At 28.4% G+C, this 25,575-nt stretch overlaps 1 protein-coding gene and 1 long non-coding RNA gene across 2 annotated transcripts in view; one reads left to right on the top strand and one right to left on the bottom strand.

Moving 5' to 3' along the window:
• The window catches only part of LOC126898670 (uncharacterized), a 97,221-nt gene that overhangs the window by 33,252 nt on the left and 38,394 nt on the right, over positions 1–25,575 (top strand). The gene's annotated exons all lie outside the window — the stretch shown is intronic.
• Positions 1,480–7,643, bottom strand: LOC126898652 (protein BTG2-like). Its single transcript, XM_050672914.1, has 2 exons — positions 7,150–7,643; positions 1,480–4,147 (listed from the first exon to the last, which is right to left on the bottom strand). Exon 2 carries the CDS (start codon positions 4,135–4,137, stop codon positions 3,538–3,540), a length of 600 nt encoding a protein of 199 aa, XP_050528871.1. The 5' UTR covers positions 4,138–4,147; positions 7,150–7,643; the 3' UTR covers positions 1,480–3,537.

Raw genomic sequence — 25,575 nt, 5'->3', positions numbered from 1 at the left:
AATACAATATAATAAATACATGAATTAAATACGTATAACAGTGCTCATAGTTATTTTATTAACTGGATCCAATTGGATTATTTAAAAAATTGACTTACTAGAGTAAAATCTAAGAACAATAAAAAACATAGATCAAAAGTGTTCCCATAAATAAAGAATTATTCCGAAAATAAACATCGATGAGGAACTATAATATGTTGTTAAAAAAAACTATTCAATTTAGCATTGTGTCTTTAGTGTAATGTCACACAACCGTTATCACCATTCGCCTTGTTGCCATCAATCTTTGAATATTGCATCATGATTAAATTTCTAGAAGATTAATTTAGGAATGCAACTAATACCAAACAATGAAACATCACGCAGCTTAATTAAAGCTTTATTTTGTGAAATTAACAAAGTCAATCTAATAATTGAGTTTAAATTTCAAGATAACTTTACTATATATATATAAATATATATCAAACTATGGTTATATAACTATAGTAACTGTGGTTATCAACTAAATAATTAAAATCATCAATATAATTATTTATACCAGCATTACTTCATTACATCAACAAAATAATTTAGTCATTCATTTTACTTATTTTGTAAGTTAAAATTGTTTTATTTTTTCACAAGTGCTTTGTTGTCAATAATTTTGATTGACATCGTCAAACTGATATTTGTTGTTATGTAAATAGGAATCCCAAAACTACAGTATTGATTTCGTTTGACGAGCTGCAATAATAATCTATGAATTATTATTGAACGTTTTTAATTTATATCACATTTATACTTTATAATAAAACGAAAGCGACTTTACTCGATGCCTTGCCATATACCGTGTCAGCACAACATTGTCGATGGACGACTTCTCAGTCGTGATGAATAAAAAAAAAAAACAAACCACTTTCAACTCTCTATAATGTATACCGTCGTACCTATTTAGGTTTCTTCAACGCTGACATACACACGTATCTAAAATCTAGTCTAACGATTCCTAAACAAGTCGACGAGATTATCAACATAATGCATTGTATATTCATACAACTACTAAACTCGTTTTACTATTATTTTAACTCGATCGACTGCAACCTTCAAATTTTTACTATGAGCTTTCAATGGTTGGTTTCTACTTCTGTACGATTTGGCAAGCATTGTGCACGTCGAGCGGTAAAATGTAGTTTTGGCATAACTATTACACCGGATGAAAAACAATTTTATTCACACACACGGTTCAGCGAGTTTTGAGGATATTTACTCGTTAGAATTTTATAGCAGACAGACGGCAATTATATTTGAAATAACTTGCCTCATGTTAAATTAAGATTCGTACATCTTCATTGAATGGATATCAGCAATCGAAGAGGCCTATCTTTGCGTACACACTTCAACGACTCGAAACACATTTTATGAGACATATAGTGTTTACCACTACTTTCAAAATTGATTATCGAAGGAAAATAACTACCAATAAAAAAACTAACAACAGAATTTAATATTTCTTCATTTATTTTCTTACAAAACGTATATCACATTCAAAAGTTGAGAACACCAATAATATTTTCTTTTAAAATTATATTAAACTTTTAAACCTATAACAGGAAGCAAAAATACAAATATAAATATATATCAATATATATCATGGCTCATATTTTAAATAAAACAACTTTGGACAATATAATTTTAAAATACATTTTTTATTTACACAAATACAAGAAGACTGGGGAGAAATAATCAAATCTTTATAATTTTTTGACATTTAAACATAGAGTTACAATAAATACTTTAACTTATTCGCAGCCTTTTTTTTTATAAAAAAAAATAAATACACAAATAATAAAGGGTATACAGAAGGGGTTATTACTAAATTAAAAAATTGTAATAGTCTGGTCAATCCTCATATAATATAACTCGCTTTAGAAACAAACAAAAAAAAATTATAATAATAAAATAATATAAAATAAAATAAATAAAGTTGTTCAAATACATCATTATTATTATTATACATAACCCTAGGTATATCACAATAACTTTTTCATTTAAGTATAGGTTTAAGAATAGACATTTTTATTTTTCATTAAATAAAGATAAGACGGGAAATAATTAAGATAGAAAAAAAGAGAGACAAAGAGATCAATGCAAAATATCTACATTTACCATATTTACATAAATTCTTAAAATTCCCGTCAAACAAAATTCTTTGAAAAAAAAAAAGTTATTTTTTTAAATGGTTTTTTCCTTTACTTATTTATGAAAAAGCAATAAAACGACTAGTTGGGACAATTACTTTAGTTGATTTAAATTAAAATATACTATATTGTATCAACGTAATATATTAGTAATATCAGATAAACCAGACCATTTACAAAATTCAACACTGGTTACTGAAATTTTTTTTTTAATATTCTAAAATATTTTAAAAACATAAAAAAGATTATCATTAAAAAAATATTAATTATTGTATAGTAGTGAAATATTACTATGGCCATCACTTAAAATAAAAATGATACGTAATGTTAAAGGAACATGCTTCAGTAAAAATTAATAAATTTGTTCGAGAAATCAGTGGGTACAAAGAATTCAAGTTTTTTGAAAATATTTTTAAAACCAGTAATTTTTAATGATGATGATGAAAAACTGCTTATAAGGTTAAATTTATGTTAAAATAGTTAGATATTGATTTATGCACATATCGTTATGATGTTATTAAGACATAAATAACACTTAATTTACACACATATAATATGATAATGTTTACAATATACTTGAAAATAAACATTTGTGACGGCATACTTAAGGAAAAATGAAAGTGGGATTATAAAATAACTTAATTTTTACTTAAACTATTATAAAAAATAAATATAAATATATATTTTATGGTAATTTTAAATGTTTAATTACATAATTTTTTCTATTATTAAAATTTAATATATTTAAATATCATTACACCAAATATAAATAACAAAATAATTTCTGTACATATGTATACTTTAAATCTCATGACTTAAATTTTTAGGGATCAATAAAATATACTTAACTGTTAAGAATTTTAGATAATTATAGTTATGAAATAGTGTGTTAGCTAAAAAAAATTGAAAACATTACACTACCCAGTCTCCTGTTTATTCAACACAAATTAATTCAACAGTATTCTTAAGGACCACCCAGCACAAGGATCACATGTAATAATAAATATAACTGATTTTTTTTTCAAACTTTTAATTATGTGATTACAGAGAATTCTTATACTCAAAGCACAAATTTAAATATGCTATACTTAATTATAACTGTCTACAGACTTGGCGAGATCATAGATCACTGGTTGTGAAAAAGGGGGAGGGAATGTTATCAGTAAATTTGATTATACTGAGTGCCTCAATTTTTGACCTTAGTTTTTATATTTTATTTAAATAAAAACCTTAATTATATAGTTACTTTATCTAATAAATAATATAAATTTATTTGTTTATTCTATTTTTTTTTCATTTTTTTTTTTATTATTTACAAGATGCTATATCTTTTGAATTAGTGAATACGTTCTTTATATAATTAACTTGAAATGTAAGTGGGATAAGATTGGTAGGCTGAGTGTACAAATTGTACTGGAGATCCGTAAGTGGGGGGAACAAATGAAAGCATGTTTGATTGTTTAGCTGGAGGTGAATAATTAGAGTAACCACTGTCGCTAGATACAACAGAAGACTGATTGTATGTATCTGGGGATGTGGAGGCACGATTATATTGGGGTACATCAATTGGTGCCTCATATAAAACACAAATACTACCATCTTCCTCACCAATTCTATAAGAAACTTCAGAAGGATCAACCCACAAAGTCAACTCATCAGGTAAATAGGAACGTATTAAATTACAAGACAAACCACATGAAGCAGCAGCTTTAGCAATGATTGGGTCCATTTTGTCTTTGTTTATACGAATACATCGGTAAGCAGAACCTCGGTTTGGTGAATCTGGAAACCAGTATCCTTTATACTGATGGCTCATGACAGATATTAGTGACATTTGGAGCATCTCAATCTCAGGTTCAAGGAAAAATTTATCACCCTTGCTACGAACCAACTTTGCTCTGTGTCCAGCTCGTAACATTGAAATAATAAACTTGACAGCAGACTCTAGTTCTACCTTCATGGTTGTTATTCTGTACAAAAAAAAATTACAAAATATTAAGATCTATGTCACAAAAACTATTTGAAACATTTTAATGAATCTATGAGAATACTTAATATATATAATACATATAATAATATTAATACATATAATGCATGTGTTAAAATAATTTTTTATTTAACATATATTCATAGTTATAGTTATAGTATATATACTAAGTAAGAAAACTATCTAATGAATGCTATTAAATACTACAAAAAAACTAAAAATAATGTTAGTGTCAATAATAAATTAGTCAATAATAAATTTGTTTGTTATAAAATTTATACACTTATCAATTTAAAGATGCATAATTTCAGTTAATTAATTTTTAGTTAGAAGGTTAATTAGTTTAAAAAAAATGTTAAAACACTAAATGAGAAATATATGCATTTTGAAATAATTATCATAGATTGTGTATATATAAATTTATTAAGGTTGCAAAAATAAATTTAAAAAAAATGTAATAAACAAACAATGGTAATTTAAGAAAAATTATGTTTATTTTACTACAAAATTAGTTAAAATTTTTCTTTTTCTTTTTTGTATTAATACTTTTGAAGTATGAAACAGATATGTTATTAAAACACCATTAATTTAATATTAATAAACGATAACTTTTAGAATTGCAGAAATTAAATAATTATAATACATAGGTGTTCAGTAACTAAGGAAATGGGTATCTATTGTTCTCATTGTTTATAACAATTTACTTGGTTCCTTACTTACTGAACATCCTATATGTTTTATGTGTTAATACGTATGCTATATAAAAACTTAAATATGAAAAAGTGTTTCGTTTTAACATCTTTCCACCCAAAAAAATTCTATCAATGTATAGTGATATCTACATTGTAGCCAATTTTGCTCTTTTATTAGTTCATAAAATTCAATTCTACTTTTATAAGCAATATTGTTCCTTGTTTTTATTTCTAAACAATTGTCCAGTTTTTGTCATAATAGATCCTGTGAAAGGATCTGAACCTTTCATTTTCTTTAAGTTTTCTTAATTCCAATTCCTAAGTAATTTTAAAATGAACACCAAGTCAGTGCTCAATCAGATACTGTGAAAAAGTTCCAACTTCCTCACTGTTAGATTTTGTTAAGAATATCATTATATTTTACTGGATTAAGCCAGGAAAATACATAATTTTCATAAAAACAGAATGGTCAACTGTCTGCCTCACCATCCTGAAATGATGTAATTGCCATTTATATTAGTCTTCAGAGATTGGTCCAAAAATATTTTAATTCATTAAAAACCAGACAATTAGACATTTAATTAATCTATAGAATGGCAGGCTAGTATGTAACTCAAAATATAATTAAGTTTACAAAAAAAGTATTTAAAATACATCAATCCTATAATATCAGTCATACTAATTTAAGAACTAAGTGAAAAATCCTTAATATGATTTACTAGATGGAAAATTAATTATTTAGTATTTCAATCAGATTTCATGATTTAACATCAAGTTCTATCTTATTAACTAAAATCTTTATAATTATACCTATAAAATAAATCGGAGTAATCAATATCAATTTTTTTATGATAGTCAAAATAATTGAAGAGAAAACAAAGGAAAAACATAAATTGAAAATCATTTAACTAATTAATCTAGTTAAGACATTTTTATATGCTTTTGTTAATATGTATAATTTATTTCCATAATCACATTATTCAGGTTTCTATTTGCGTTTCAAAATGTAGAGTAAATTTTTATGTAGGATTGTTACACTAATAAAATATTTACTTTTCTGAATACTAATACTATAAATCTTTAGTCCCACAGATAAGAGAGACATGACATTTTTACCATTTTACTTTTGTAGAAAAATACATTTATATTACAATATATAAATATATTGAGGTAGAATAACTCTAAGACAAAATAAATAAAAAAATTCCTATTATAGATGTTCTAATAGTCTTTTAAAGTTCTTACCAAAAAAAAATTTATTAATTTAACTTTGAATTAAGTATTTATTTTTTAGTAATATTACCAACTTAATATAATTACAAAAATTATTAATTCATTTCTTAATGTCAATAGAACATAAATAAACATATAGTTCCACCTTTAAAAGAGGTACAATTAAATAAAATATATGTGGGTATCTTATAAAAATAAATAAGTTCTCACAAATAAATTAAAAATGTAGGTAGTATTTGAGTAATATTGATTAATTTGATAGTTTTGCTAAGATTCAGTACAACATCTCTATCACTTGGGCTTTTTTGTATAGTATAAATATTCCAAGTTTTATAAGAGAATAAAATTGTATCAGTTATGCAAAACTCTAGACAAGGGGTACCATTAGATTTCAATTGTTTTAGTATTTAATAAGTTCAACTAAAACAACTTTAATAAGATTAAACATAGGTAAAAATGTTATAAAGTATTTTTATTACTTATTTAGAAAGTTTAATTTTCAAGATAGTCCTTATCTTTTTATTTTACTCGTCGAAACGATCTATAAAAAGATGCCGAGAATTTGAACGATAAAAATAAAATATCATGGAAAATCGCAAGCAATATTAAATTACCATTGTAAATGGATAACGATTATCGAATAACGAAATGCGAGTCATCGAATGCGGGGGCGGAGGGTTGAGGGGTAATAAGGAAAAATTACCGATTCGAAAATAGGAACGATACGCACCCGCGACGCGACAATGGTCATGCCAAAGAGTTTGTTTGGGTTTTCAGGATAACCTAAAAATTATGGAGAAAACATAAAAACAAATTATTATATTGAAAAAAAAAACAGCGCATAATACACATAAGACATTGGACTTTCTCTTCGACATTGTCGTACGAATTTATTTGAAATAAATTATACAGTAAAGAAGGGGGTCGAATAAAGTAATGTCGACCGACACTTTCAAAATGTATAGCCTAATAGCTCATATGACATAATACAAAAACTATAAGAACAATATTTAGTTCAATTCTAGTTATGACAACTATTTAGTTAAAAGTTAACACTTACAGGTACGGACTCCGTTTTCACCGTGGTGACGTTCAGTGTTGAAATTTTGTTTTTTTTGTCGAGTCGGATGTGAAAACCGACGACTGTCTGCCGAGAAAAGTGTCACAAGTACGAGGGCAAAAGGTAGAAAAACTATTGCAGTTGAATTAGTCGTACGGTTAAACGCGAAGCGCTTAGTTATGGTATAAAATTGTCGTTTTCGGTTGATAAAAAAAAAAAAAAAAAAAGTAATAGTACACAAAGCCGAGACTAAACAAACGACTTTCCGGTTGAAAATCGCTAATGTGTTAAGATTTGGCGTATATGTGTCCAGACGGTACAGCGATTGAAAAAAAACTGGTAAGAAACACAATTTTTTTTTTTTATTGTGGCGTTTGCGAAAACCGTTTTTGTGTTGTGTTGTGTTGTGGTATGAGAGCACTAAAACGGACGACGTGTCTGACGGTCGACGATGAACTGCTGATCGGTGCCGGCAGCTTACACTACGACCGAGCGCGTCACCGGTGTACGTGATGCCAGTGATGGCGGTAGCGTTGGTGGTGGAAGTGGTGAATGGCGGCCGTGGACCATTGTTGTGTTGCCGTCGGTGGCGGTGGAAACCATCTGATTGCAGGCCGCCGGCAACCGTGTACAAACCTAATTCGAGGGCCCACTGCCCACAGCCGTAGTTGTTGCGATAGTTTGATGTACGTTGTCAATGCCTGTGAATTGAACGTTCAATCGTCGAAATATATATATTCTTCATACTCGTTTATCTATCAATTTCCAAACTATGTTCATTAATTGAAAACTTAACGCCTTTCTAACTTTAGGGCAAGCTATTGTATGTCAATGGCGTTACATCGTTAAACAAAAAGTTTATCTTGATTATGTACATAATACATACATGAATAAACGATACTACAAGAAACACCTGCGACGCATATTTATCGGTGAAATGTGAATAGGTACTTTTTTTGTGTCTGATGGTAGAAGAATACTGAAAAATAATTGATGTCGCTTGTAATTTTATTTCTTCCCATAAAAAAAAAAAATAGAAGTTATAGTATAGAAAAATGTAAAAATTATGAAACTTCGACTAAAAACAGTTAAATTAATAAAGATGTTTCAATTCGATTATTTTATTCATACGCTTAATATTGAAATTTACTATGATAAAAGTTATAACCACTAATTTATTTAAACAGAAATTTCAAGGTTTGTTCTAAAAATTTTATTTAGCAAATCTATGATGACTTCACCTCCCACCTTTTTTTTTTATTTCATCCATTATACATGATAATTTTGCTACAATAAGTTTACTAATTTATTATTATTATTTTTTAAAACTTTTAACGCATGATTTATTATAGATTAACAATTAATGAGAAGTGTTTACAAAAATAATTAATAATATACAATTCTTTTAACATGAATTATTTATTAAACAGACTAAATGTTTTAATTAGTAATAGCATTTAATCTGTTGAATAAAATAAAAATTATTTTTAAATTATTCAATTTAATATTTTTTAAAACTACTTTTGTAAGACGCTAAAGGCTTCCTACATCATATTTGTTTCTCTTCGCAATTTAGAAATATCATTAAGTTTGAAAAAAAGAATTTAGTTGTATAAAAAATTTAATTTTTAAAATTACCATTTTAAATGATGCGAAACCTACACAAAAAGGAATAAATTCAAGCAGAACTATTTGAGAGCAGGAAGCTTAGAAAATATATTCAATACCCTATTTAAAATAAATCGAGAATGTTATTATTAAATAAAATGCAAATAATATTTAACGCAAATATTACAATAAAATAATTTCATTAAAAATGTCCATTTTTTTTTTTTTTTATAGAGTATCCTTATGCTATATTTATTTGTGCAAAATGAAATAAAATTTTCGTTTAATTAAATTTTTATGACAACATCATCATTCAATTAAAAACGTAATATACTTTAAATACTTCGATAAAATTAATTTTACAACTAATGAAACGATTGAATAACAAACTTTTAAAAACCTTTAGGATAATGTTTTATGAAAGTTTTCCTCTGAATTCCTATAATTAATGTTTTATATTTCAATTGTGTATTTCATAACGAAGTAGGGTATTATTCTTTTACGATAAAAACTTAGTATTTGAGAAAAATATTTACTTTATGAATTACTTTTTTAAGAAACAATTTAACCAGAGTTTTTATGCTTGATTAAAATTTTAAAATGTAGATTTTTTTATCGAATATAACGAATATACTTTACCTACGTGATTTCGGCTGTTTATACAATAGAACAAAGTACACTATATTTGTATTATTTCTGTTATTTGTTTCAACTTCATTATTTCGTCGTCCATAAATCCAATTTATAATGAACAATTAAGATTTTTATTAAATACAGGGCTAAAATTATGAGGAAAGACCTTATATCTATAATTATATTAGTTTACCCTAAAAGATTTGGATTACAAATTAAAATTTCATTGCTAAATATTTTTTTTTCATTTTACAGTCCGAACATTTAATTTTCAAACGTATTCAATAAATACTTGATTCATAGTATTCAACATTAAATCTCAACAGTTATGGTATAGTTGAGTTAAAAATAGTATCAATTTTATCTTTCTAATACCTAAAATTGATGTTTGACTTTACTTAATAAGCACCGTTATCTTACTCGACATAAATAAATTACAACTGGCATCTGAATAGATAGTATTCACTTTTAAGGTAGTTATCATAATTAAAATAATGATTACTGTCGGGTGCGTAACGAAGGAGGCCAGGAGAGTGGCAGATATAAACGTTGTTGGATGCTCCTTCTATGAAAAATCACTGATCTGTCAGGACTTCTACGATTGTTATGTTTTGAACTACCCTAAGACTGGTTTATTACAGGGGCGTATCACGATTCAGATTTGTAATGTTTTAAATATAGTGAAGCTCAACACATTTTGATATGAATACTTGATTTCTGTAGTTTTTAAATAATTCATTGCTAACATATAAGCCTGTCACATAATTCTGTCGCACCACCTTCCAAAATGATGAAAATTACATTTAATATGTTTAAGGAGCGGATAAATCAAGTTAAATCCATCAAACATTTTGTTCGAGCAACACTAATGAAGCCATATAACATTGTTGATTATTTATTCAATTACTTATCGCCCCATTGTATTATAAATGTTTTCAGAAGCTTTACTATTTGAACAACAATATAAATTTAGCTAGAAAAATAATTAATTCGGCTTCCATGTAAAGTTTCCACAGTGTTGAGATTGTTTCCTCTTCCTCGCGTAAACACTAGTGATATATCATTTTGGCAACCCACGACAACAGCGAAAACGCCTTTACGTCTTCGTATGATGATCTCTAGTTTTTTTTATAAACTATTGTTATCTCACAAAATGTGTTGTAAACAATATTATAGTTATAAAAATGATGTGGCCAACGTCGTTCTTTGGGCTGGGCACCTTAACCAGCAGCAGCAGCCGAAATATTTACGACGTAATAAAATCGAGTTCCAGCACACTGACAACAGCTGTTCGAAATTATACAACGCCGCAGTCTGTGTACTGTTCGTGTGCACTCCGTTCCTACCTTTATTCACCACACAAAAAACAACTCGACAACATCACCCTCGTTGCCTTTCTCCTCTCGGCCGACCGGCTGATCGGTAGGTAAGTAGGTAGGCTAGCTGGCAACGACGATCTGCGAATACCTAAATCTACTGATATATGGTGATGTTCTTCTGGGTCATTGTGTTACTGCTCGACGCTCGATCACACAAAACAGTAGCTATTCGCCACTAGGCTTTCGGTCACCTCTGAGTTAATCGCGGGCTTGCTGGTCTAATACGTACCGTGTCGCCGACATCACCCGAATTTGACTTACCGCCGGCGTCAATAAGGCTCCTGCATAGGACGATCGCAGTCGGCCAAACGTTTGTTATTGCCGAGAAATCCTCGTCATCGTTTGCCGTTTTGATTTTCGGCTTCTGTCCCAGCGAATTTCAGCGAGAAAAATAGTGATATCAAGCCGATACGGCTATTATAATCGCAACTCGTCGGACAACAGCCGCATCTCGTTCCTACGTTTAAGAACATCGTGATAGTGTAGTGTAATTATCGACTTCAAGGTCGCTTTGTTCACTGCCGCCATCGTACGGACCGTATTAATAGTACGCGTCATATGTTTACAATATACGAAACACACGCGGACATGTACGCGGCGTTTTCCGCACGGAAATCCAACACATTTTGGTCACCCCCGCGCCGACACGGTTCTCTTTGTTGGTCCGAATGTGAACGTGCGGTGTGCCCGTTCACCGGCCTGAAACATCCCTCGGGGGATCACCTGTCGTCAGGTTTTTGTTTAAAATTACGCACCAAGAAAACGCACACTCGAACATACCTCGTGTGCGGTACGCGTTGAGCCCGTTTACCGAAAAATATTAACGGACTCGATTAGTTTGTTTGTCAAAGGGGCTCGATTGAGTTGGCAGTGTTCTCAACATTTCGGTTTCGACAGTGAACTATTTGTGGAGTAACTTTGTGTTACATAAATTTAACCGTTATGGAACACATGTCCTATAAATATTCAACAATTTAGGGTACGGCGGTGACACCTACAAAATAGAAAGTTCAAAAATGACACTACAACGGATATGTCAACAAAATTCAAACTAAATCTTTGGGATTGCATACGAGTTTAAACTGCTCGTTCAAAGTATTTTGATAGTTCCACATCATTTGAAGTTTATTATTTTATCAACGAAAGAGTGATGGTTGCTGTGTGCCTTATGACCTTCGTGCAGTCAAAACAATAAAGTTAGGCTTTATTCATAGGCACCTGTTTACGTTTTTAAATTAGTCCACGTTGAAACTATAGTAATAATTATGAATAATTCATGTGTATTGCCAAATAACTAAATCAACAGCTACAATTTACATAATCAATATAGGCCCATATGACGCAAATAGTACTGTACCAACAATAGTACCTATGATAAATAACTGTGTTTTTTTTTATATTGAATCGGGTGCTCTCGTGAAGTTGCAGTCCGAATTGTTTCCGACAACACTTATTTTATTTTCTATTAACTAACTACAACGCAATTTTCATTTGCAAGAAAATGAAAAACACATTATCTTATCTGAAAAAAAATACACAGTTCCGCATTAAAACCAGATATTTTGTAGTGAGATTATTCAACAGTCTAGTTTGAATTTATTTTTCATGGCATTAATCCATATTTATATTGATAACATAATTGGATTAATTTAAAAACATAATTAGTAAACACTTTATCAAAAATAACAAAATTATAAATAAAAATTATACATTTATTTTTAAAGAAAATATATACATCCAACCCTATAACGACTTTTTAGATTATTTTAGTTAAAAATATTTTTAGTTTTGTCCCATTCGATGATAATTCATCAGTAATATGTTTTTTTGTTTTAGCTATTTCATATTGTAATGAACAACAAGTTAATAAATTAATGTGCAACATAAAAAAAATTTTTATCACTAAAAAAAATTATTTCAAACATTTATTTAGAATAGTAATGTTGGTTTAAAAAACGTTCCAAGTTGAATTTACTATATAGATTGCAGTGGCAGCACTGATATTTTTTTAAGTACTGTAACTTTAATTATGTGCTTGCTGTCTTTTAATAAATTAAATAACACGAGTTTAATTAAAAAACTAAATGAATTCAAGAAAAACTGAAACGAAGAAAATTCTAATTTATTGAAAATTAATAACTAATGCATAATTTTATTGAAAATACATTAATGCAATTAAATATTGCAGATAAAAACAAGTTTTTGATGAAATTTCATTTTTAATTTTTATATATTTTATCTTATAAATAATATCCATTCATTATTGTGTTTTTATTACGATACACATATGATTAATAATATTGTAGTATATTATTATAACAAAGGTCAACAATTAATAAGAATTATGGCTGTATTTAGTTCAAAAACAACTTATTAATAATATTTAAATCTGTTGACGTAGTTAAAAATATGATTATGCTCTCATTCTTATTTTAAATAAAATAATATAATAAGCTTTAGAAAGTTTAAAAAAAAAAAATTAACGACTAGAGGATTATGAGTTTTATTAAATAGCTATATTTTTTGTTATCTTATTTTCCACGAAGCCTAACATGTTGAAATAACGGTAGTGAATACATTTAATGTGTTTTTAGATTAATAATGTCAAATTTTAACGTTATAAACTTAGGTTTGAAATCATGTTACAGGCGCATACCTGTGGGGGCCCATACAATGTTTTCAATAAAAAAAAATGTGATGTATGTACCTGTAATAGGTATACACATAATTTTTTCACATTTGTTCATGTGCACAGATGTAGACGTTGCTAAACTGAATTTTTTTTAAATAAAAAAAAATCATTACATTTTCTTGTTTAACTATACTATAACATTGGCCAACAAAATAGAAAAAAAATAAGTTCAGTTGCCCACAACGTTGATCTGAAGACACCCTTAGTTAGTTTACGCAATTTAATAAAATAAAGAATTGAAAAATACAATACAACTTATAATAAATATAAGAGGAACTTCAATTTTGTGTGTCCATTTCAGAGATAAAACTTTTTATACATTTTTTTTTTTTTGATTCGACAAGTTTTAACAATAGTTATTAGCAATCGGTAGAATATTTTGCGATGCCTGCAATGGATTTCATCAGAATATGAGATGTGTTTCATTAATGTTCACATTTTATGTACATAAATATCTAATATATACGGCACAGTGCGCAACAGCTGAATTATTTCGTTGGCATTATGTTTTCCAATTAAAGAGGTCCGGTAGATTTTTTACGTCTCAAAGAAATTCAGGATATTGAGTTCCGTTGGCGACCCGCACAAGGTCGTCTGGCCCAGAACCGAATGTCCACATGGCGAGAGCATATAACGTGACCGAGTATATCTATACGTGTTTTGTTTGGAACCCTTTTAGTCTTGTCGAACAATAACATGAGCATAAAAATAAACTACTACCGAACAAGCGCATCCAAATAAACCGCTGAGCTCTTACAATAAATACAATACCGACTTGTGTAGTGTTTTTATTCGTTACTTCTGTTATTTTATGGCCAACGAACAAGGCCCGTGCCTAATCTCTTAAGCGTCCTGAACTGAAACCAGTCGTGTTTGTAAATAAGACACAGAGCTTATAGTTGTACACCAACAGTTCAGAAATACACCTTCGTGTACGACGGCCATGTGTGTATCGACTACAAATTAATGATTAATCAACAGTAAATTGACAGTATTACAGAGTCAATGTGTGTTACAAATTACTTGTCGACGTACAAATGACTCCGAATATTTGTCTAATATCAAATGCCATGAAAAATATCGGATTATTATCCGATTAATTCTCCTGTGAAATAAATTAACACCAGTTGTTTACTATTATTTTTTCTAGCTACTGAATAACCTTTGAACATACTGTTTACCTGTTCGAAATAGTAATGACGTTATGTAATTAGTGTTTAGGTACGGTTCAATAACACTCATGACAATATCGACAACAAAGGTGACATCTTAACGCTTCTATAGGTTTTCACACATCATCATAGCGTTACACGTAAAATAATGTTTTTACTGGTCTTGCTAGTAAAACTAAAAGTATCCGACTTGGACTGTTTAACAAGTAAAAGAAAATCATCTAATCAAAGGCAAAATTGCGCATATTTTTTTTCCCGTGAAGTGTTCAAAAGAGTTTCTCCAATTAAAATTCTAAGAGACGAAGAATTCTAAATTCTTCTAAGAGATTCACGGTGGCCTTTTAACTAGAATTATGTAATTCTTGTTTGGCCATTGTCAATAGAGAAAAGGCTTCCAAATGAGAAGCCTTTAGAGTAAAAGTTCTATTTTCCTTTACGTCCATCCAGTGGTGGTTAATCGAGAGGGAATTAGGGCATTAGATTCGCCTTTATCGACATTAATCTATTTGACATTTTTGTATAATTTTTATATTTTGAAAACTTAATAAGAAGCAAGTCATTTATGTATATCCACTAGTCCACAATAATATTCTGATATAGTTGATTGAAATAAATAAAACTCTGAGATATGAAATTACAACGCCAATGAAATTTATTATTACAAATGTTTTTCGTCACGACAGCTGAGTCTTACTGCTTATTTTTATCCACAGTAAAATTAAAATCAAATTAACTCGAAATTAAGATTAATTCATCTGTAAATAAAATATTCATTAAACGTTTTCTGAGTTGGTATCTATCGATAACCTCAATCGTTACAGAATTCATCATATCGAGGTTTCTGCTCAATTAAAAAATTCAACAACGTGTCTTTTATAATATATTTTATAATATTGCGCAATGTAAGTTTAAGGTAGTCAATAAATATATTGTTTGTCACGTTTATTGATGATTCAACGTTTAACTCAAACGGAAAATATATTTTTTTAACAAATGTCATTGCACTATTTTTAAATTAAAAACATTTTCAACAAATAAGTAACAATTTTAGAGAATAACTAAAATTGAAAAATCACAAAGTGTTATAAATAAAATTGTGATTTAACGTATAGGTCTATGACAACATCATGAGCTTAGGCATAATTTTAAATTAATAAGTAATATGTTGTTTTTCTTTTCATTTCACAATTGCACACTTAGAGCTTTGAGGTGTTTTTAGTGCTTGTTTTCCATTTGTATTCGGTAAATCGATAATACAATTATTGTTTACGAAACAGGAAAATACTTTTGTATTACAAGCTACTGAATATTAAGTTATTCTTAGCAATTTAAATACATAAAATAATGTAATGCAATAAAACAAAAACTTTGCATAACACGTACGCAACCATCAAACATAAATGCTCGTCAAATACAAACGCACAAACAAACGGTAGTGACACAAAAAGAGTTCTTGGAACTATTACATTGCATTTGATGACGGCGGTAAACATTGTGGTGGATTTTACATGTGAATCTGTGTACACAGTCTTCTTTACAACACAACTTGTACGCGGTGTATGTGAAATGTATTTTCCCCTATGCCAGACATATACTTATATATATACACTTATTAATTAATGCGTGCCAGACACGCGGTAGGGTTGAATCGGTAGAAGAGAAACACGTACCGTGTCCAAGGCGCGTTTCGCCTGGCTGAAGGAGTAAAATATTCAGACCATACAACTCTTGACCGCACAGCGAAAACAAAGGAACGGAAACGTCGTTATTACCAGAAAAATGTGTGTAGAAGTAGAAATAATGATAATGTGAGAGGAGGTGTTTCAATAACGACCTGGCCCAACGATTTCCAAAATGTAAAAACTAGTTATGAGCGTCGCGCCGCAGTCGTTGTTGTTGTTTTTAATCTTTCTATTTTTTTAGTCCTATTTAATGTACTAGTTTCTCAGTTCATAAATTTCATAGAGAAACAAAACCGAATAATCGTTGTTATCAAATATTATAATTAGGAACTCATTTTTGTTTAGAAATCAGAATTGTGGATAAAAGTAATAAATTTCGACAATTTTTCTTGCTTAATTTTTCTTACGAAACATTAACGCTCAAAAGAAAATATCATTTCTCCATTTTGTGTCATGGATATATTTATTTATATACAATTCTATAGTTAGACTCCCATGACCAGAATGTCTTAATCGCTGTCAATTGATTGCGGATTATCTTTTCCTTCTTTATACATTCTTGAATATTCAGTTTCACAGATTAACCCATTTTCTATGTATAACGATTCGTTAATGTAAATTGAACATCTTTTTAGAGGTGTGATTATTTTGATTGCATAACTAGTAGCGCAGTTATGGTTTTATCCTGGAGGATATACATAAAAACAAATAGAATTGTATTTTCTTCATATAAAATATTTTATTTTGGGGATCTATCTTCATCATTCCCTCATAACTAAGCCACTGAACACAACTTCGTGGAAAATTTGAAGAGCTTAAAAGTACTCCATATATGTGTTCACAGTTATTTGTTTCGTGGCAATAAAAACTTAATATTGCCACAAATCAAAATCACATGTTAGACTACAAGCGACTCGGACATGACCTCCAAAATTGTAGAAGCCTGTGATTATGTTTAATTGAACTTGTATTTTTACACCCCGACATAAACAGTGTTATAGCTTTCGGGAGGTTGACGCCCTTCTTACTTTAATTTCGGCCATGACCTCAATAGTCATTGGCAAAATTGAAAGAAATAAAAAAAACGCACACATACACATCATGTCATACCGAACCACCACCGTATCCAGCTGCTGCTCACAACAAAAGGAGCGCGCGTGTCCCGCTTTTACTAACCCCTTGTTGTTTTGCACTTGGCTCCCCCCAAATTGATCGGTACCTAAATGCACTCGACTTACGATAGGTAACCTTTTCACGACGTAGTACAAAAATAGTATAAATCGACCAGGTGTTAGTCGAAATACTTTATTATAATTTTTTAGCTAAATCGGAACCCCTTTCTTTTTCACGGTGTACAGTTATGTTGCCAGATGTGCGTGGTAAGTTACATCCGCACGAGAGAGTACAAATAACTAAAGCAAGACATAATTAACGTCTCTCTGAAATCAATTATACACCACAGAAATGTACATCAGCCAAATTGCGTATTATTTTTTACAATAGTTTACGTTGAAATTTAATTATAATAATTGTCCGTTGTATTGGTACGAATGGAACACTTATCATCATATATGTTACTCAGCCTACGCCATTTAGCGACCGCAACACAAATAATGTTTTGATATTTTGCTTTATTATGATAAATAATCAAGTCCACCTTATGCGAAGGCGCAAATATTTTGGTCTCTTAATACTATTTTTACCTGTTAATATTTTGGCATAACGTTTCATAACGACATTAAATTGAAAATCTGTCATTGAATTTCTATTCAACAGCCTAAATTGGTTAAATTATAATTGTGTGTTGCATCAACCAAGAAATTAAAATTGTCACCATGTTCAAAATCCTTTTTTTTGAGTAGAAATTTTGACAGTAATATTTTGTAATTACGCATTTATTGTGTTATTGATGTGAATATTACTTGTATAAATTGTACATTTGAACGGCTGCAGCTACTTACACTGGAAGACAAACTGCAGTTTCAAAAACACACCTTCTCAGTTTGGTCGAAAAAAAATATGTCGAGAACATCATTGTATTGCAAAGTGTGTCAAGTATTCTTAGTTACTTGTTCGATTATTCATAGTAAGCGACTAAACATTTTTATGCATACTAATTGCACCCAATTTATTATTTTTATTATCATCATTATATTATACAATATACTTGTATTGATAATAATTCACAATGGCGAATTTGTCCAACGATGAATAGTGCAGTACTGTCATCTATGAATCGTTTTAGAATCACAGACGTGTTTGATGAGGACACGACGTAGAGTTTCAAGGACAAAATAAAGAAAATCAATTATAATGTTTTTTTCTTTAAACGAAAAAATATACTGAAACGTTGTATCCTATATGTTTTCTATTGATTATATTAGATATAATATAAACGAGTCCTTAAAAAATACGTGTCTTGGAATCTCATTGTACACTTTATATGAACACATTTTTTTTTTTAAATTTTTTAAATGGTTATGTACTCAATAGTAATGATAATTATTTATAAGAAGTACTCTTTTTAAGAGTTTCTATCTAAATTTTGCTTTTAAAATTTATACTGTTGTAATAACAGCAGCTGAATTTTAAACTCTTAGAATATTATATATTATTTTTAAGGTGGTTGGTATGCCTGAGCATTAAAATTGTATATAGTATTTGTTAATTAATTATGAATTTCATTTAATTTCAATAAATAACAGAAGAGTCAATTCCAAAGTGAAAAAATATTTCCTGATTTGAATTTTATTTGTCAAAACAATTTTTAAGCAACAAATTTTTTTTTATTCAGAATCAAGGTTATGTGGTTCTGTTCCGCGTCAATGTTTGTGTGCATTATTCAGTAAGTAACACACCTAAATATTAAGGTGATTTTAATGCCTTCTCAAGTGTATTGATAATCAAAATATCTACATTTGTAAACAATAAAAGGGTTTCGACTACAACTTATTATTCATTCGACGCATTCAAAAATAACACTATTGTGTTGTTACACCAATGTACCCCACGCGTACATTTATCTCCACGGACAATAGTCTATTTGAGTCGCATAATACAATCTTTAAATTGTGCATCACTAATGAATAGATAGAAATGCCGTACTAAAGAAAGTCTGCCTCAGTTATAGGATTCGGGTAGACGCCAAAAAATAAATTTTATTTTCATAAGAATTGTCTCAACAAGTAAATAATCAATAATGAAATTTTATGCAAGTAATAAATCGAGGGATACGTGTGAATATTACGAATGTAATAATTTATTTAATTATTGTGAATGGATAATTATGATGAAGTTTTATATTCGTAATGAAGAATATAAACCTCCACAGAGTTTCTAATCTAAAAGTTAAATTTTCTGTTTAATACAAAAACAATAATTTTATATTAATGACCGTTTTTTATATATATAACAGGTTACTAAAAGTGAAGTGTTAGTTATGATTTTTAATACTGTTTAGCCGAGACGGAACTTCAGTGAAAATATCTTATGGTTTACTATACAATATCGACAATGAGGACACGTGATCACTATGTATATTAAAAAAGCATATTATTATTAATTGAAGTTGGATTTCAGTCTACCTATTCTGTATTTTTATTTATGAGTATTTAATAGTCGGCACTTCGAGGTTAAATAATAAATAGTTTAGAACCCATAGAATACGTTATGTCTATTATTCAAAAATCAATATTTTTTTATCAATATTGAAATATTATCTACACAATAATCTCAAAATAATAAGAATAAGTATTAAAGAAAGTATATTTCGTTTAAGTATAAGATCTATAATCATTATGGGTTGTTTTATTTAATTTTCATCCTTCTTAATAGATTTTGAGTTTCTAAAAAATTATTTTTCACTTATCTTAATTTTATTATTACATTATTTATTATATTATATTTAACTGGCCGACCCCAAGTAGTTGGGATTAAGGCGAGGAAGAAGAAGAATTATATTATATTTAACGAGTATTGTGAAGTCTGGTAACTAGGCAGAAATAAGTGCCTCAATGGCAAACCTATTAGATTTTTAAGCGTTTGGAAAGTAAAGAAGTATAAATGTTCCAAAATACATATCTATTCTTGACCTTTAGTAATAGACTTATAAAAACTTCGTATAGTAAATAGTATAAAATAACAACAGGGCTCTGTCAATTCCCTTTTTTATGAATATGTATGAGGTATGTAATGTATCAATAAAAAATTTAAACAAAAACCCAAAGCTTGTGTTATTTTAACAAGTACATTGTATGAAATGAAAATTTCAATACGTCAGTATGTTACTTTTAATATAGACGTTACTTTATGTTGTGTAATTTTGACATAAAATATTAAAAATTCGTGCACAAATATAACATTTTTATCACTATAAATAAAAATTTGGATTTATTTTTTAAGAGTATATATGATAACTTAAAATTTCGTTAGAAAATTAATAGTAAAAGTTAAAAAGATATAGAATTATAAACTTTTGGATTGAGTTTAAATTATTAATTATGCATATTATCAGGGTCATTATATGCGTATGAATATTCTATTAAAACACTCATGATTTCAAAATTTAAATCTAACTGAATGTTTCAAAATAAAATTTGGTGAATGAGCGAAAGAATACCAACTGCCCGTAAGTAATTAATAGTCCATTAATATAAAAACCAATATGTACTAACAGTTTGTTCATTACATTTATTGACAATTTCTTAAACATTGATTATATATATTTTCTATGATATTGAATCACTGACAATTTAATCTCAGCGTATTTCGAGAAATTGTACCTTGATAATTTTAACTTATAATATTTTGATGTTGCAATATTATTAAATTATCAGAACTGTATTGTGCAAAAGCCAATTTGTTTTGTTGCATTGTTTGTACCTATTGCGCGATGTTCCAGGAATTTTGATTTAGTCTTCAAAATACAAAATCTAATACACAAATCAAAAACTAATATAATTCTTACTCATAATTGAGTTAAAATCATTGCAAAATTGTTATATTTTCTAATGTGTTTCGCGGTTCTGCTATTGTTGTTCTGTACTCGAACGTGATAATTACATTACTGTTGTTATTGCCAGTAGGCTTCACATTATGTTAGTTATTCACCGTGATGTTCACGGTTCTTCGTTAAGCTTTTCTTGAATCTTTATAAAATATCGCAATCATTGGATACATCATATTATGATTAATAATTAAGACTCATTTAGTATTTAATACAATGATTTCGCAACGTTTGTATGGCTATATACGATATATCGTCAAAGAATTAAAACAACACTCACACGCATAGTATGTAGGTAACGTGTAGGCGTTTCAAGTAAATGCAGGTAAATATGTTTTTCACACTCGATTCCTAATTAAGAAATACGTTTACAATGTTTTTCGGATTTATTTTACGTACAACAAATATCATAAACAGGTCAATACACTTTACACAAGCGGGGTAGTAAAAGTAAAAAGTTTTAATGTAGTAGAATAATAATTAAAAGTACAGTCTCGTACAAATATTTATTGTCATCGGCATACTCATCAACTTAGTTTATACTGTTAAAAACTAATTTATCTCTCAAAGAGCTATATTAAAAGATAATAAAAATTATATAAATTTACAAAAAATGCAATTTTACATTAACTACTATATGCTTTAAATTTATAAAAATATTTAAACTAATCTCTATCAATAATGGTTACTACATCAGAAAGCTGGATATTGTATTGAATACATTATATATATGAATAAAAAACGAATTATGAAGGAGTAGGAATTTAAAAAAATTAAAAAATGTATCATAAAGGTTATAACAAGTAAATAATATTTGATAGATATCTATCATTAGTTATAAGTGTATGGGTTATTGGATTTGCTTATGGTAGTATATTAATATTAAAGCTAATTCAATTACTCATCTACTGCAATACTTTTATTATTTTTATGTAATGTTTTTATTAATTCTTATTAAATCTAAATAATTTGAAATATAATTAACTTTTAAAGTCTTTACACAGCACTAAACCAAACTTGCAACAAAAATTGCTCGAGTAATGATTATCAATTGTTGAGCTCAGTATCTTTTTCTATTAGTTCTAAGGCCGGGCAGGACAGACATTTTTACTAACTTGTAAACTATGTTAGTTTTTTAAAAATCAAGTTAATTAATGTGTTATAAATTACTTAGTTTTAATAGTTAACTGAGTCAAGTCACTACTTATTATAGAAAAATAATTATAGGTTTTTAACTCAAGCTATGTTAACTAGCAAAAATATTTGCTGTCTATATAAAGGATAACTTTTTTTTTTTTGAAAGGAAATATAAATGATAGTTGCCACAAATACTGCAAGAATAATTATTTGTTAAAATTTTATAGTATTGATAAAAAAACTCTAAAATACTTAATAATTTTGTTGTTGCTGTTGATGACTAAACGGTTATACTAAATTCAATTTAAACATTTTTTACAGGGTATAATATATATAATTTTTTTTCAAAAAAAAATCATTTTATTTTAATCAAAATGGCTAGCCTTGAAAAGTTTTTGAGCCAGTGTTTAACACTTATTAATACTACTTATTATTTACAAAGTGACCTTCTATTTTATAATGACTGTGGTCAGTTATCATGATTAAAAATGTCTTTTTTGATTAATAAAATAATTATTATTTCAATTATTGAAGTCTCTGGTTTGAAACGAAGTGTTTTGTACTATTGCAACGGTTTTTAGCTCCAAAGTAGCGTGAAAGAGATCATAAAAGTAAAAAGACGGTATATGAGTACTTCTATTGCTTCATAGATTGGCCAAAGATTATACTTTTCGATTTCTCATTGTTAGCTACAGAGTTCACATTCTATTAGCTTAACTTATCTTATTTAAAGTTATTTGAGGATTAAAGTCTGATCGATTATAACTATTTGTTAGTCTCCGCGTAGTGTCACGTACGCCTTTCTAAAATAATATCAATTATAATTATCCAGCAATTTTTAGTTTCATTTAATTGATTTCTCATTCTAATCTAATTACGTATTGGAACTTAAATACTAATTTTTTAATTCATTGTAAAATCGTTTTTATTTTCCCATAATAAATAATGAAAAATATAAACTAACAAACTCTAACATTTATCTTCCAAGTTCTTACATTATAGTAAAATCAGATTCAATTTTAAAGTTAATTTTTAGGGGATATGGAGTGAATGTTGTTGATAAATTTACTGACTACGAACCTTAACGAGTAAAAAATTGTACAGTATAATCATAAAAAGTCGACCAATAACAGATTGTGACACCCCTTTCGTCCTTGAATATAATGCATAGTAATATATTCTGAACTTCATAAAAATGTATTACTTTATATAATCAGATGATGAAATTTCGTTAATATTAAACAAATATCGAAACAATTGCGAATGAAATTATAGTAAAAAAGCCGTTTGTAAGTGCTTCGTGAAGTTTTTTAAAAAATCTATGCAATACAACAATACTAAAAATACACGCTGCTATTGTTTTTCTGAATCAATTTAAAAAATTGTTCTATTTTCGTTTGTTATTGAGGTGGACACCCTGGATAGCTCGAACTGCATTGCCGATTGTATCGTATGATTTGTTCTTGAGTAGAAATTTAGAAATAACCCTATTTGCCTACGTTGACAATAGTAAATGGTTTTTCTACCAGCTCACCGCTGTGCTTACGTGAATGTTCGCCCATAGGCATGTCGCATTGTTGACACATAAACCCCTCACGTGCAGTCCCACATTATTGTCAATATCCAAAAAACAACGGACCCCATATTTCGCAGCTGCAACAAGCTACGCACGACTTAAATACTGTAATGCAAGTTCGGATGTACTAATCGTATACAGGCCGAAGGGGCAACTTCTTTGTGATTCGACCCCGCTCCTATCTAACATATGTGTCATCCATTGCTGTTTAAAAAAATTAAATTCGATGCTAGTGAAAATCGTGTGTTCTATCGAGTTTGAAAACTCCATGTAAATCAATGTACATTCATTTAGCTAGGACAGCTATGACGCAGTCGTTATACACACTTACGCTGACGTATATGTACGCTCACATAAGTAAATATTGTTGGAATAAAAAACGGCCAAAAACCTACAACGTAATGAGTTTGTTTTGCAGCTTTATCACTTTATTTGAGTAGTCGATTAACAAAACTCTCACTGAAAATTAAATAAAAAGTTTTTTGCGTCATGCAGTGTTAATTACGAATTGGAAAAATACAATTTTTGTAAAATTTATAAAACAAAATATACACTTTACGGTGACTAATTTTAACTCTCGGCACCTAAAGATATTTAAATCTAATTAAGTAGTATTTAACATATCATTAGTGTCAGCTTTTATAGATTTTTCACATTTTAAGTCAAAAAATAATTTTTACACGCAGTTTATTTAGATTTACTGCTCACCACTAGACCTTAGAACTTAAAAGTAATGATATTGAACAAAATTATTTGACGAAACTAAATCTATTGTTTTACTCTTTTTATTCTGTTCATGTGTAATTGTCTTAAATTACTTAAATTTCGTGTGCTATACAACCATTTTAATAGCCATTCCACAGTATATTATCTTATATTTACTATTTTTTACGTCGCGCTCATAAATTCGTTTTATATCTTCTCTGCATTAACTATGAAGTATAATAGTGTTGTCATTATTCATACTATTATAGCAAGAAAAAATAAAAACGTAGTTTAGATTGACCTTGATAGTCGGAATTGGTTTTTGAAAATCATATGAAAAACGTACTCTTTATATGTTTTAGACGTTATTGCGTTTGTCTTTTTGTTTTATTTTTGGTACATATACACAAGGATGCACTATAAAGGATATCAGTTATCCACCCTCTTGATGGTAAACTACATGGGGATAAATTATTGAAATAAATATAATTTTTTTTACGCAATTGTGAAAAATATTATATTATTTGGTCAAAATAAAAAAATTCAATATTCGTATGTTAAATTATTATTATTATTTGTTATTTTTAAATAGTACCATTAAATATCTTATCAATAGGCAACTTAAAATTAAAATAAAATAAATATATTACTAAAAAATAATATAAATTAAAACAAATTATTTTTTTAATTGGATAGGTGAAATTTTTTTCTTCAAATATTTGTTAAATTGACTTACAATATTTTGTCTGTATAAAAGGCTAACATCATATCCTTTTTTTCAAGTGTACACTGCATTAACCACGCCATTAACAAAATACACGGGGAAATTATACGTTA

Source organism: Daktulosphaira vitifoliae, unplaced genomic scaffold (assembly GCF_025091365.1).
Source record: "Daktulosphaira vitifoliae isolate Bord-2020 unplaced genomic scaffold, ASM2509136v1 Scaffold_2, whole genome shotgun sequence".
Taxonomy (NCBI): domain Eukaryota; kingdom Metazoa; phylum Arthropoda; class Insecta; order Hemiptera; family Phylloxeridae; genus Daktulosphaira; species Daktulosphaira vitifoliae.
The sequence above is the reverse complement of the archived record's forward strand: the minus strand, read 5'-3'. Positions and strand labels throughout refer to the sequence as shown.

Coding starts and splice junctions, on each gene's coding strand:
- LOC126898652 (XM_050672914.1), bottom strand. CDS start 4,137: ATGAAGGTAGAACTAGAGTCTGCTGTCAAGTTTATTATTTCAATGTTA.